General features: G+C 33.1%; 2 protein-coding genes across 2 annotated transcripts; both read right to left on the reverse strand.

Annotated features, from left to right (window-relative positions):
- Positions 1-1594: 1594 nt before the first annotated feature.
- Positions 1595-3359, reverse strand: LOC137814770 (uncharacterized). Its single transcript, XM_068617671.1, has 5 exons — positions 3035-3359; positions 2826-2913; positions 2649-2722; positions 2515-2571; positions 1595-1791 (listed from the first exon to the last, which is right to left on the reverse strand). Exons 1-5 carry the CDS (start codon positions 3143-3145, stop codon positions 1636-1638), a joined length of 486 nt encoding a protein of 161 aa, XP_068473772.1. The 5' UTR covers positions 3146-3359; the 3' UTR covers positions 1595-1635.
- Positions 3360-4615: 1256 nt separating this feature from the next.
- On the reverse strand, positions 4616-10920 carry LOC137814768 (kinesin-like protein KIN-14I). Its single transcript, XM_068617666.1, has 20 exons — positions 10713-10920; positions 10281-10517; positions 9875-10041; positions 9656-9799; positions 9315-9551; positions 9148-9219; positions 8821-8889; positions 8625-8687; positions 8358-8537; positions 8188-8269; positions 7973-8068; positions 7694-7867; positions 7508-7614; positions 7246-7424; positions 6867-7028; positions 6527-6780; positions 6264-6427; positions 5982-6167; positions 5123-5616; positions 4616-5001 (listed from the first exon to the last, which is right to left on the reverse strand). Exons 2-20 carry the CDS (start codon positions 10396-10398, stop codon positions 4872-4874), a joined length of 3078 nt encoding a protein of 1025 aa, XP_068473767.1. The 5' UTR covers positions 10399-10517; positions 10713-10920; the 3' UTR covers positions 4616-4871.
- Positions 10921-12132: the final 1212 nt, after the last annotated feature.

A 12132-nucleotide genomic window follows, 5' to 3' on the forward strand; every position in this document is an offset into this window, starting at 1 on the left:
ATTATTTAATGATGATTGTTTCTTTATTATTTGAAATGGAGGGGCCTGGTTTCATGTCCTTTGCATTAGTATTTTTTTCATCGCCATCAAGAACTTTGTAACACAGGATTACAAAGTTCTGCTACAGCAAACATTTAGACATGGTGAACCAAAAAAGAGAGTGCAAAATTGATTGATTTACGGGTGAGAAGCATTTGGCTATACACTTGTCAGCTTAAGAATTTTGTTTAGTGCAGCTTGATTCTCTTTCATTGGCCAATTTCAGTAGTAAAATTAGGAGAAAAGGAAGAATAAATTCGTCTCCAAAGCAAATTTGTTAATACTGCTAAAGTCTTTAGGACATAATAAACTTGTCACTGTTCTGAATTGAAATCAAAACTACTACAATTTGTAAACACAAGTCACATGAGAACCGGAGGAGAGGGAGAAAATCATTTTGAAAGAATTGCCGAAAACAATTAAAAGAATAGTTTTCTTCTAATTGAGAAGTATGGAGAACCTAAGTAAAAAATCCAATTTTTTTTTATTTTTTTTTTATTTTTTTTTTATTCTAGTGTATGTTATTTTTTTTTATGTCCTCACTAAGTTTACTAAGTTTATGCGTTTGGAATTAGTCATGGTCATACATCAAGTTGTGTCAGCACTAAATTTATATGCTTGCAATTCATTGTCAACATGTCGTCACCAACTTTTTAAATACTGATACAACATACAAAATATTTCCTTACACACTACAATTTTTTTATGAAAAAGTTATATAAAATTGGAAAGATCAGTTAAACATATTAAAAACAACAACTTACTGTAATAAGTCAATATACAATATTATTTTAACTTTTAAAAAAATGAAGAATCACCTAAAATATTTGTTATTTTCTATTATTAATAAATATTCATAGATGTTATTTGTTTCATATTTTCGTATGTAATTTAAATTAAGTTAATGGATTGATCAAATGAACCAACACAATGTCTTATCTTGGTTTGAATTTCATCCGAGGTAAAGGTAAAGTATCTTTATGAATAATTTTTAAATTAAGAAGCATTTGCTTAATTAGATTGAACTCATCCTCTATGTCAATTCTAATCATAAAAAAGTCTAATTAAGTGTGAATAAGTTCTTCCAGATATATTTGATGCCTTGTAACAAAATTGTTTTAATAGAATTGATTTCTTCCACTATACACCCGTTTTTTTTATGTAAAAAGTGTAATTAAAGTTAATTAAAATGTACATTTTAACTATGTTTAATAGTTTAAAATTAATCTCATTCAACTTTAAAATGAAAAAAATAAATACAAAACAATTCTTTTTTCACTCAAACATGATAAATTTTAGTTTAGTTAATTTAGATGCATTTACATGTGTTTTCTCTGTGTGTGTGTATAATATTCAATATTTCAAAATTTATTTTATCAAAATCAATTTTATTCAATTTCTATAATGAACCCTTAAGCTTTTACCACTTACCATTTATAGTCACCATATTTGCTGATATTGATATCTTAATTTGCAGAGAGAGAAAAAAAAATGGCATTATTGATAGCTGAAAACTTAACGATGTTAATAATTCTGAACTATTTAAACTGTAGAGTGATAAAAATAAATTATAATTAATTGATTGTAACACTGGAATCATACAATACGTGTCCTCTTTGTAGGACATGGTGTCCTCCTTGTAGGACATGGAGATGAATTCCAGCTAAACCCATACTTCCATGTCCCTTCATTTTCTTCCACCATCATTTCCCTTAACAATCCCTGCAGATCCTCCATTGTCCCTTTCTCATCCTAAAAAACAATTATTTTAAGAAAACCAATAAATAAAAACTCCTCTCAGTGTTAAACATGCTAACCAAAGTAATCAATGTGGATTGCCATATACTTAATAGCCAAGTCTTGTTTTGAAGTTTTATAATCAAAATAGAGAAATTTGTAAATAAAAAAACATATTTTAATATGAAATTTTAATTATATTTTAGTTACTAAAATTAAGAACAAAAATATAATTAGAGTTATATTCATAAAATGATAGAAACTCAATCAATTTGCTACTTCCATTCTATTCCTATAGTATTTATCACATCCTTGAAATGGAATGATTCTCCATTGAAAAAAAAAAAAATTATTTCTGTCTCTAAATTGAAAAAAAAAAATAGTTCCTCAAATTTAAAAAGTACAATTTAATATTAAAATCAAATAACATTACAGGAAATGGTGATGTTATACAGTATGTAGACAATGTTAAATGCAAGCAGAGTCACTTTCTCAACCTAGTATGGTTTGAAGAACTAAATATTATTTTTTTAAGATTTAAGAAGTTAAATTTATTTTTTTTCAATTTAGGAGACAAAAAACGAAGTTGTCTTAAATTTTAGATACTAAAAATGAATTAAACTGAATATAAATATATGATTTAAACTAGTTTAAGTAGAACGAAGCACATTTTGAATGATTTAAAATTAATTTCAATAAAATGAATCTCAATAAGCTTCTGCATCACCACTTGCATACCTTGGGTCTTACATTCTGCATCATCAAGATCATTTCTTGCATGAAATCAAGAAATCCCTGTAATTTTGACATACGAAATTCAGCCATAAAATCTCATATGATAATTAATTAATAATTCATAGCATGAAACCCACCTCATCATCGTCCTCTCCAATTAGACCAAACAAACCAGCATCATATATCCTTCTCTTCCCTGTGTTGGACAAAACTACATTTACAGAGGAAAACAGAGACATTCAGTTGCGGCTTTCTGATAATAAAAGTCACATAACAGGCACATAGGTTTAATTTGTTGTCGAAAAGTAAAGCACCTGAATAAGCCTCTTGAACGTGCTGAAACTGTTTTTTTGCCTCTGGTGCAAACTTTGGGTCCTTGGTCCATCTATCAGGATGCCACTTCTTTTAAGCCAAAAGTTCAACACAAATGCACTCAATTCAGAACCATGTTAAATTCAAAAGAAATGAACAATATAAACATGGTACAGTGTTTAAGTTGAGAGAGTAATATACAAGGAAATACCAGAGCCATCTTACGATAAGCGCATCGAATTTCACCATCGCTCGAATGTTTGTCAATCCCGAGCACCGAATAGAAGCAAACGGCATCGTTTGACTCCACGATGCCTGACATTTTTGCTTGGAACAGTTAAAACCTAAAGGTGAAATGTTGTTGTTTTAGTTAAACGATGTGGGAGCTTGTGGAGGTTCTCGTAGTTTATTATGTTGTCAGAAAGGTTTGGAAGTGAAAGATCCATGTTGTGCTCTGCACCCAGAAAGTTCCAGAGACTTCCTCTGGGTCTTCAATGTTGTCCACCAGTTACTTGACCAAAGCACAAATCGTTATTGCCTCGCCACGTAATTTCCATTATTTATTTCCTACCTTATAAATTATTTTAAAAATTATTTTCATATTTAAAAAAATACATTATGAAAAAATAAATAAATTTGGAATAGATTTTTGTGTTCCGTAAATAAAATTAAAAAAATCAAAATCTCATTTTAAAAATAAAGTCTGTATTTTAGAAAAGAGATTCTGAAAATAAAAAAATTTAAAAAATCTAACTGGCGGATAAGTGTTCTGGATCCAGAATGTATTTTTATTCACAACCTCTACGGTTTCTTTTGAACTTTCATATATTTTTTTATTTCCAAAAATATCTCTATGTAATATTTTGAATTACGTTATCTGAAAATATTTTTTCAAATTCGTATTTAATTTTTGGATTACATAATTTGAAAGTTCTTTTTATATATGATAAATTTTGGATTATGTAATTCAGAATTTTTTTTTAGCTTTCAGATTATCTAATCCAGAAGTTTTTTTTTCAAATACGTGTTCGGATTATATAATCCGGAAGCTTCTCTATGGGGGTGTCGTAAGAAGAATAAAAAAGTATTTTTCATGTTTTGTATGGAGTGGCAGAAGAACCTATGGAGGTGTAGGAAGAAACACCCCCTCTTAGGGTATTTTTATCATTTCACATCCAAATTTTATAGGGTGAAGGAAGCAATTGCAAACTTTAGTCCCGTGTGCTTAAAGTCCAAATTTAGACCCGGACATAACTCCATATTGGGCTCTTAAACAGTGACAAAAGTCAATCATTCAACATTGGGCCCCAGACTGATTTCTGTGGGGCTGGCAAAGGTTTTGGGTTGCTCCAATATGAAATTTTTCTTTCAGCACCCCAATGAAGTTCTTACACCTGCTATTCATCGAGGAGTGTAATTTTTACATTTCGAAGCCCGTTTCAGAACCAAGAGGAAAGTGCTAGAGAATTTTACGAGGATTAAAAATAAACTCTCTCTAAAATAATTTACAAGAAAGAATGAGCAAGAATAGGTGAGTACTTGAATCATAGGTTTAGTTTGTGAGAAAAAAAAATTACTTGTTAAGGTTTTCATCCAATTATTTAGATGAGTTCAATTGAAAACTTGAGTTTGAATTTAAATTAGCTTAACTTTTTTTTTTATAAGATAGGCTAAAAAAACTTATTTATTACATGATTATTTATGTTTTCTTGTTCATTAAAGTAGTTATATTTATTTCCACTAAATGATTTAGAAAAAAGTGGGGGAGGGATATAAAATATGAGGAAATTGATTTGTACAAATAAAAATTCATTGCAGTGTGATGAGTTTAAACCTTTACATCCCCTAAAGTGTAAAGAATGTCATTATACAAACAAAGCAACTGGCATTATTGCTCCATTATCCTTGTGTTGTTGATGATTACAAAAAGCAAACCCAAAAAATAATATAACAATAGCTCTCTTTTTCTATCTAAAAAATTGAAAAAATATTTAAAAAAATCAAAATATGAACAATCACTCTTTATACCTTTTGAATAACACATTGTTTTATTTTCTACTCCCACTTCTACGTTTCACATCAACTGGAGCCGGATGCCTTCCTGTTCGATGTGAGACGCCATTGGACTGTTTCAATGAAGGTGAAGGACCCAGAGGAGAAGAATGAACAGCATTCTTGCTGCAAAATTGAAAATATACTATTATCGCCAAAGACACACATTACACATAAAAATAACCTGAAAGAGACTATGTTCAGTATATCAGAAAAACATTTTACTAGAATATGACTTTTGCATTACCTCAACTCAGGGCTTTTTGCTGACTTAGAGATAGATCTTGTAGTTTTTGATCCAATTCCATTGGTCATGCTGCTAAGTTTGGAATGATTAAATTGCCAAAGCAAGTCAGGTTCTGAGGAATCACTGGTTGCAGCATCAAGCTCATCGGTGTCATCTGAACCCACAATGTTAAACTGGTTGCCTCCTATGAACATATTGTAGGATTGTTCTGAGTACATTTTGGGAGAATCTTTAAGATATTTCTGATAAAAGGCCTCAGATAAGTTCCCATTGCTTGTTTGCCAACACCCCAAGAGGTTCTCAGTTTTGTTTACATCTTGCTTGTTGTTCACCATGACCTTGTCAACCCATTGTCCAGAACCAGATTCTTTGTCATCCTCCGCATAGTTTTGTCCAAGACTATTGTTCACCGGGGGCCATGGTGGTGAATTTGCTGAGATCTCATCAAAATCAAAGCTCTGAGTTTTTTGCCTCACTGTGCTATTACTCTGAAGCTGCAGGATGAATTGTTCAAATTCCATCTCAGTTTAACATGGAACAGTCAATGCTATGAAGTCATGTTAGTTTCCCAATGCCCATGAATCATTTTTGCTAAGTAAAATGCCTATAACTGTGTTAATCCGTAAAATGATAAATGTCTCAGCATTTCATGCATGGTATATATGTGTTTGTTTGTTCCTATGTCCTAACCAAAGTAAGTATCATATCAAAATTTTCTAAAATAAATTCTCCATACTAAATATAAGGAGATTTCTGTATAAATAATAATAAAAAAAGGTGATTTCTGTTTTCCTACATGCATCAAATTACTTTGTACGAATTCGTAATAAGAAAACCACGACGAAAGAAGTATGTATACCTCTATATTGCCGACCTCCACCATTGGTCGCCGGCATCCAAGCTGATCCCCAGTGTCAGGATCTCGCAGGTTCACATGGTAAGGTGAAAGCTCATCACCCTTTGTCCTGTATTTTTCGGAGCTGCTGCATAAGGAATGTTCTGATTCTCCTTCCTTTCTTCCCAGTGCTGCCTTAAGGCTGGCAATCTGAAACGTAATTCAGTAGTTAGATTTGATTGGACTGAAAATGAAATTACTAAAAATATGGTAAGAGAACAACAAAATTTAGATTTGACTATCAACCTGTTCTTTGAGCTCTTTAACATCTAAACTATCTTTGTTTACTCTAGCGGCACCAAGTTCAACTGTGGCAACTCTTTCAGCAAATTTTAGGGTACTAACTGTTTCTCCAATAGCATCACTCTCTGGACTTATGTGAACAAACATTAGCGTCTTTGCCTGTCCTCCTGAAACAATCCCCCCAACATTATCAGAGAATTCAAAGGCATTGTGGTCCTAAGGAGCAGAAAAAAATATGGCTGGCAAACCAACATCTTAAACCTTACCAAGCGAATTTTGGAGTAGTTGTGTGAGTTTACTGTTTCTGTAAGGTACATGTGAGTTTTTCTGAGCAAGGGAAGCAATGACATCTCCCAGAGCTGAAAGAGATTTGTTAATATGCTGTGCCTCTTTTAGTCTATCTCCTGTGGCCTCAGATTTATCCACCCTCTCACTTCCTGCCAAGTCAACCAAATGCATGCATCCACGAAGGATAGCTCCAGATGTCAAATCTCTTCCTTGAACATGAACAGTCAAGCAACTGCCAAATTGATATTTGAAAGAATACAATATGGTTAGCTGTGTCCAAGAAATAACATGACAAAAGGTGAATAGGATACACCACACCTGTGAGACCGGCTACTGCGGTCATTAAGGGCTGTTGCTCCAACTGCACGGTTCCTTTGACCAAGGTTCATTAGTTCAATAACATCAATAGTTGATGATACAGGCACAAGGCTTGCTTCTGGAACGCTGAGTCCTTTTTGAGAACTACTTCGAATTTCCAATGTATTTATAGTTAAGGGCAGCAAAGCAATCAATGACATGTATGTTCTAGAATATGTATCAATAGTTTCATAATGCATCATATTTAAAACCTGTTTTCATTTGTTAAGAGCAGCAATCAATGCAATGTATTATAATTTCTGAGATTATACAAAACCAAAATAAATAACACTTATTGTATACAAAACCAAAGAGAATCAAATATACAGGTAAAGGATATCTTTTGTTTGTTCCATCAGTGACCAAAAGATCCCTGACTTGCTCATTGTAAATCTCAATCATTTGAACAGAAACATCATAGCGGAAAGTGTCCTTTCTTTGATCCGCTATAAGAAACAAATCGCTTAGAGCCCTATAATTTACACCTTGGCTTTTCTCTGTGATTTCTTTTGGTCCAGTCTACATGTTAAAAGCATTAATCAGCAAAAGATCATTATTTATTTTTCTTTGTAGAGAAAATTCTAAAAGGATATGGATCCTACCATAGTGTAAGTTTTTCCTGATCCTGTTTGGCCATATGCAAATATGCAAACATTATAGCCATCAAGAACAGATCTAACGAGTGGCTGCATGTCCAAGAAGACCTCAGCTGAAACAAAAGAGGAATTTATAATCATACTAAACAATAGGAATCCTGTAGATAATTGAAAGCAGAAGCAAAAACCAACCTTGGGTTGCTGATGGTCCAAAGATTTTGTTGAAGTTGAAGGACCTGCGTCCCTTCCCATTCTTTGAAGGAATATTAACTGTGATAGTTCCATCTTCTGTATTTTCCACTGCGCTCAAATGGTTTGGTTGTCCAGGAAAGAATGGTCTTACTCGACAGTACACCCTAATACTCCCTGATGAAACAAATTTACTAACATTAATTCAATTCTGGGGTTAAAAAATCACAAAGGCATAACGACGCGGACCAAAAGCAACAAGCAAACAGTGATATTTATTACCCTTAAGATCCTGGACTTGATTGTATAGCTTGCGATTTTCTTCAAGAACTCTATGATATCCAGAAGCAGCGTGAGCTAAGCCATGAACGTGCATTCCTAGAAAGGAAAACAAAGAAGTTAAAAAAGATGTAGTGTTTCATCCACCAATCACACGGCAGCAAAGGAAGTAGGAGAAAATAGTAGAAAGCTTAAAATGAATTAATCACTGTCCTTACCAAGATTGGAGAACTCCTCACGAAATTTCATTTCCATGAACTGCATACCAGATTTTGTTGTGTGAAGAGTATGTCTTAGCTCCTACAATAACACAATAAATGGAGATATTAACTAATTATTAAGAAATTGCAAAGATTAAACGTGATAAGTATTGTCTCTGATTCTCTACTTGAATTTGTTTTTGCTGCTGATCAAAGAGCATTTTCTGCTTCAGAAGTTGCCTTTGCGATTCCTTGTCAGCAACTTGATTTTTATGAATGCGATCTTCTTTTTTTGTTACCATAGCATTAACTTGACTTTTATGAATGCCATCTTCTTTTTCCGTTACCGCATGAATCTTCTTCTCGCCCTAACCGCAAAATAGGTGATTATAAGAATTATAGCATTTTCAAGTTTCATGAAGGTCCTGAAATATGTTCAACACTAGCCATGTTACCTTTTTATCTGCCACAACAGAACCATTGCTTTGAGAAACAGTATCAATCGAAGTTACTTTTGCCTGGGGAAGTCACAAGATAATGAAGAAAATCAAGAACAGCTTGTCACCAAAGTCAACTTAAGTAAGAACCAGTACACTCTAGGAATGGACTAAACTCATAACAGGACAGATCGAGTAGGTAAAATTGTCATACCTTATCACCTTGGCTAGCTATTCGTTGTTCAAACTCCTCTACAACCTTGCTCAAAACAGATTCAACCAACTGCTCCGTGTACAAGAAAAATATTAAAAACTAGCTTTAAAGGCACTCTTGCTCTTAGTATTATGAATGACTAATCGGAGCTGAAGCAGCAGATGTGTGGTAACAGTACTGTGAGTGTAATATTGTTTCATAAATAATGTTATAATTTTCTAAAGCCTTTTATCATAATATAAGCTTATTTTCAATAAGAAACCACTTAATCAGTAAAGTTGTGATGAAATTTAGCTGTGAAACACGTAGAGCTATTTGTTATCTTACCATTGGAACTTCTTCTGGCTTCTTATCTGATAGAATCGCACGAACAAGCGAACTCAAAGAATGGGAACCAGACTGCAATTAAAGAAATATAAAAAAAAAATCGTTGGTTATTCTTTCGGTTCAACTAGACAAATCCAGAGCAGGTACCAAAAACCAAGCGTACCTACCAATTTATCAGAGTCTACGTCAGAATTAAGAACAGTGAGATGTTTATCATTGATCGATGAAGTCCTTGACAAGGAATTAGTAAATGGGTCCGAGTTTTTCCTAACAAAAGATTTGGCAGACACAGTGGGTTTGAGATTTCCACCAAATTTCCACACGCCATTTGCCCCGCTCATTTTCCATTCACTATAGGACTTCAGGGCCAACACGCAATTGACAATCCTAGACGATTTTCCTCCCTAAGATAGCAAATAATTCAATAGAAAACAAAAAACTTGTGTCATTAACAATTGAATTATACATGATACAAATTGATTACTTGTCCAATGCTTTATTCACATACTTGTTCCAGATCAGATGCCTCAAAGGTAGGAAGTCCAATTTCTTGGACAGCCACCAGGAAATTCCTCACGTTTTCAAAATACTGATATGCTGTTAATGGTGCCCCATCAGGGATCGATGCAGAATCAACAGGACTCTCCACAACCTTAAAAGAAGAATACAGTGTAAACAAATACTTACCAAACATTGGAAAATCAAACTAAACAATGATCTAACCCACCTTGGGAACAGCTCCGGATTGAACTTTATTAATAACATTACAGAGAATAATCCCACTTCTCAAACCAAGCCTAAACTCTTCCTCAGAGGGCTCCGCTGGTAAATCTTTAGCCGCAACAACTCCCACCATTTTTCTCAACCACCCCGCTGCCTCATATCTTCTGGATGCTGCATGGTGAAGAACTTTCCATTTCAGGGTAATTGATAATTGATATAATTTGAAACAAAATTCAGATACTTTTTCTTTGAGAACAAATTGAAACTCGTCAAATTCCAGTTAAAGCAATCACTATATTAAAAAAACACACTTTCACATTAAAAGATTATTTTTCAGTCGTTATTATGAGTTATAAGCAAATCCAAAACTGAATTTTGAAGGAAGCCCAGAAAAAATAACGGGAAAGTACCGGCTTCTTCTGCTTTCCTAGATTCCAAATCAAGATCTTTGAGGCGATGACCGTGCTGCTGAAGCACGTCCTCCACCACTGATGCCACAGAAAAGAACAACGCCGCCTCTGCCGCCATAACATGAACACGAGAGACTGTTGTTAACAAAGATGATGATGATGATATCCCCGGGCACAGACCAAGAAGGTCATCTACATTGCAGAGTCTGATCCATCAGGTGGAGGATGAGGAGAAAGCTGGATTGGAATTGAAGATAGAGAGAAAAGAAAAGAAAAGAAAAAGAATGTGATGTGAGGAACAGAGAAGAAGGAAGAAAGAATGAAAGAAAAGGAGAAGGATTTAAAAGCGTGTGATCGATATGGTGCTTGTTGATGATGGTATTGCATTGAGTGTTGTTGAAATATGTTTCCATGTTAGTTCCATTATATTACCTTTCGCTTTTCTTCTCTTTTCTTTTTCTTCTGCCTCTTGCAGATACAAAGTGGAAGGTATTGGTATTACAACTCCATTTCTGTATTCAAATCCTCTTTATACTCTCCTCTCTCTCCTCTTCCCTTTCTCTTTCCCCCCACCTCAACACCCGAACCTACTCCCAAACCTCACTCTTTCAAACTTATATTCACTAAAATTAAGATTTCTGTTTTTCCCAACCCTCACTGCGCTTTTAAGCGCGTGAACTTCTCCCACCTCTTTTACTTCAATATTCTAGTAGCCATAAAGGGTAAATATTTTTAATATGTTTAACTTGAAAAATTAACGAAATATCAACAAAATATGACAGCTTAAAATATCAAAATGAAAATTTTAAACTTAAGAAATGAGAGTGGCATCCTAAAACATGTATTTTAAAGCTCGTTGACATTTAGTGATTATAGTTCCAAGTTTAATCTTTATTTTGAGTTTTACAAGAATCTTGTTTTAACTGTTCATTGATTGTTAATGATTATAGTTGTTCCAATTTTAATTCCCACTTTTAGTTGTAGTCTTTATTAGAAACAAAATGTCCGTTACAGATGACAATTTTTTCTTTAAATATTTCAAGACAGTTATATATCTATGATTCGAAACTAAAAGACCACGTAATAAAATGACAATAACCTCACATTAGTTAAGTGTTAATTTACACCCAGAGTAGATAATTGTAGTTCATCCGTAAAATTTTTAAGTATTTTATAATGGTCAAAAGAATACTGTGACTATTTTACACTGAAAGTAACCAAAACTTAACTTTAAACAAGTATTGGACCTTACAATTTTAACTTCTTCTTATAAAAAAGTGTTCTTGTATACGAGGATGTTACAATTGTAACTTTTTTATATAAAAAATGTTATTAATCGATTGAACAATTTATTTTTTTATTTTTTTTAAGTTCCAAACTTCGACTCTTTGATCAGAAGTGTATTATTTACTATCTTCGATACTGGTACAAAAATAAAATTTAAAACGAAAATAATTATAAAGAAAAAGTGAATGGTTTAGTTTTTGTTTCTCTTGAAAAGATCTCTTAAGTGTAGATTGGTGATGATTTATCTTGGATACTAGTATGCCTAAAAGGGATATTATGGTTGGATTTTAGGATCCAAGGGAAAAAGAATGTGCAGTTAGATCTTCTCTGCACAGCCTTGCTTCAACTATAAATCACCTTCACCTTTATTTGCAGATTCTTTTATCAAAACTCAACTATGTTTTTTTTTGTGCTGCTCCAGTGAAGAAACAAATACTAAGGGAAAGAGACCAGTGATAATTTCTCAAAAGTAAACCCAATGATTTCTTTTTTCTGTTACAAAGGCATGCAATGATGTATTTGAAACAATCTTAGTGATGCTGCTTAACCAATTAAAGTAAGACTC

The sequence above is a fragment of the Phaseolus vulgaris genome, chromosome 1 (genome assembly GCF_000499845.2).
Source record: "Phaseolus vulgaris cultivar G19833 chromosome 1, P. vulgaris v2.0, whole genome shotgun sequence".
NCBI classification, from domain to species: Eukaryota; Viridiplantae; Streptophyta; class Magnoliopsida; order Fabales; family Fabaceae; genus Phaseolus; species Phaseolus vulgaris.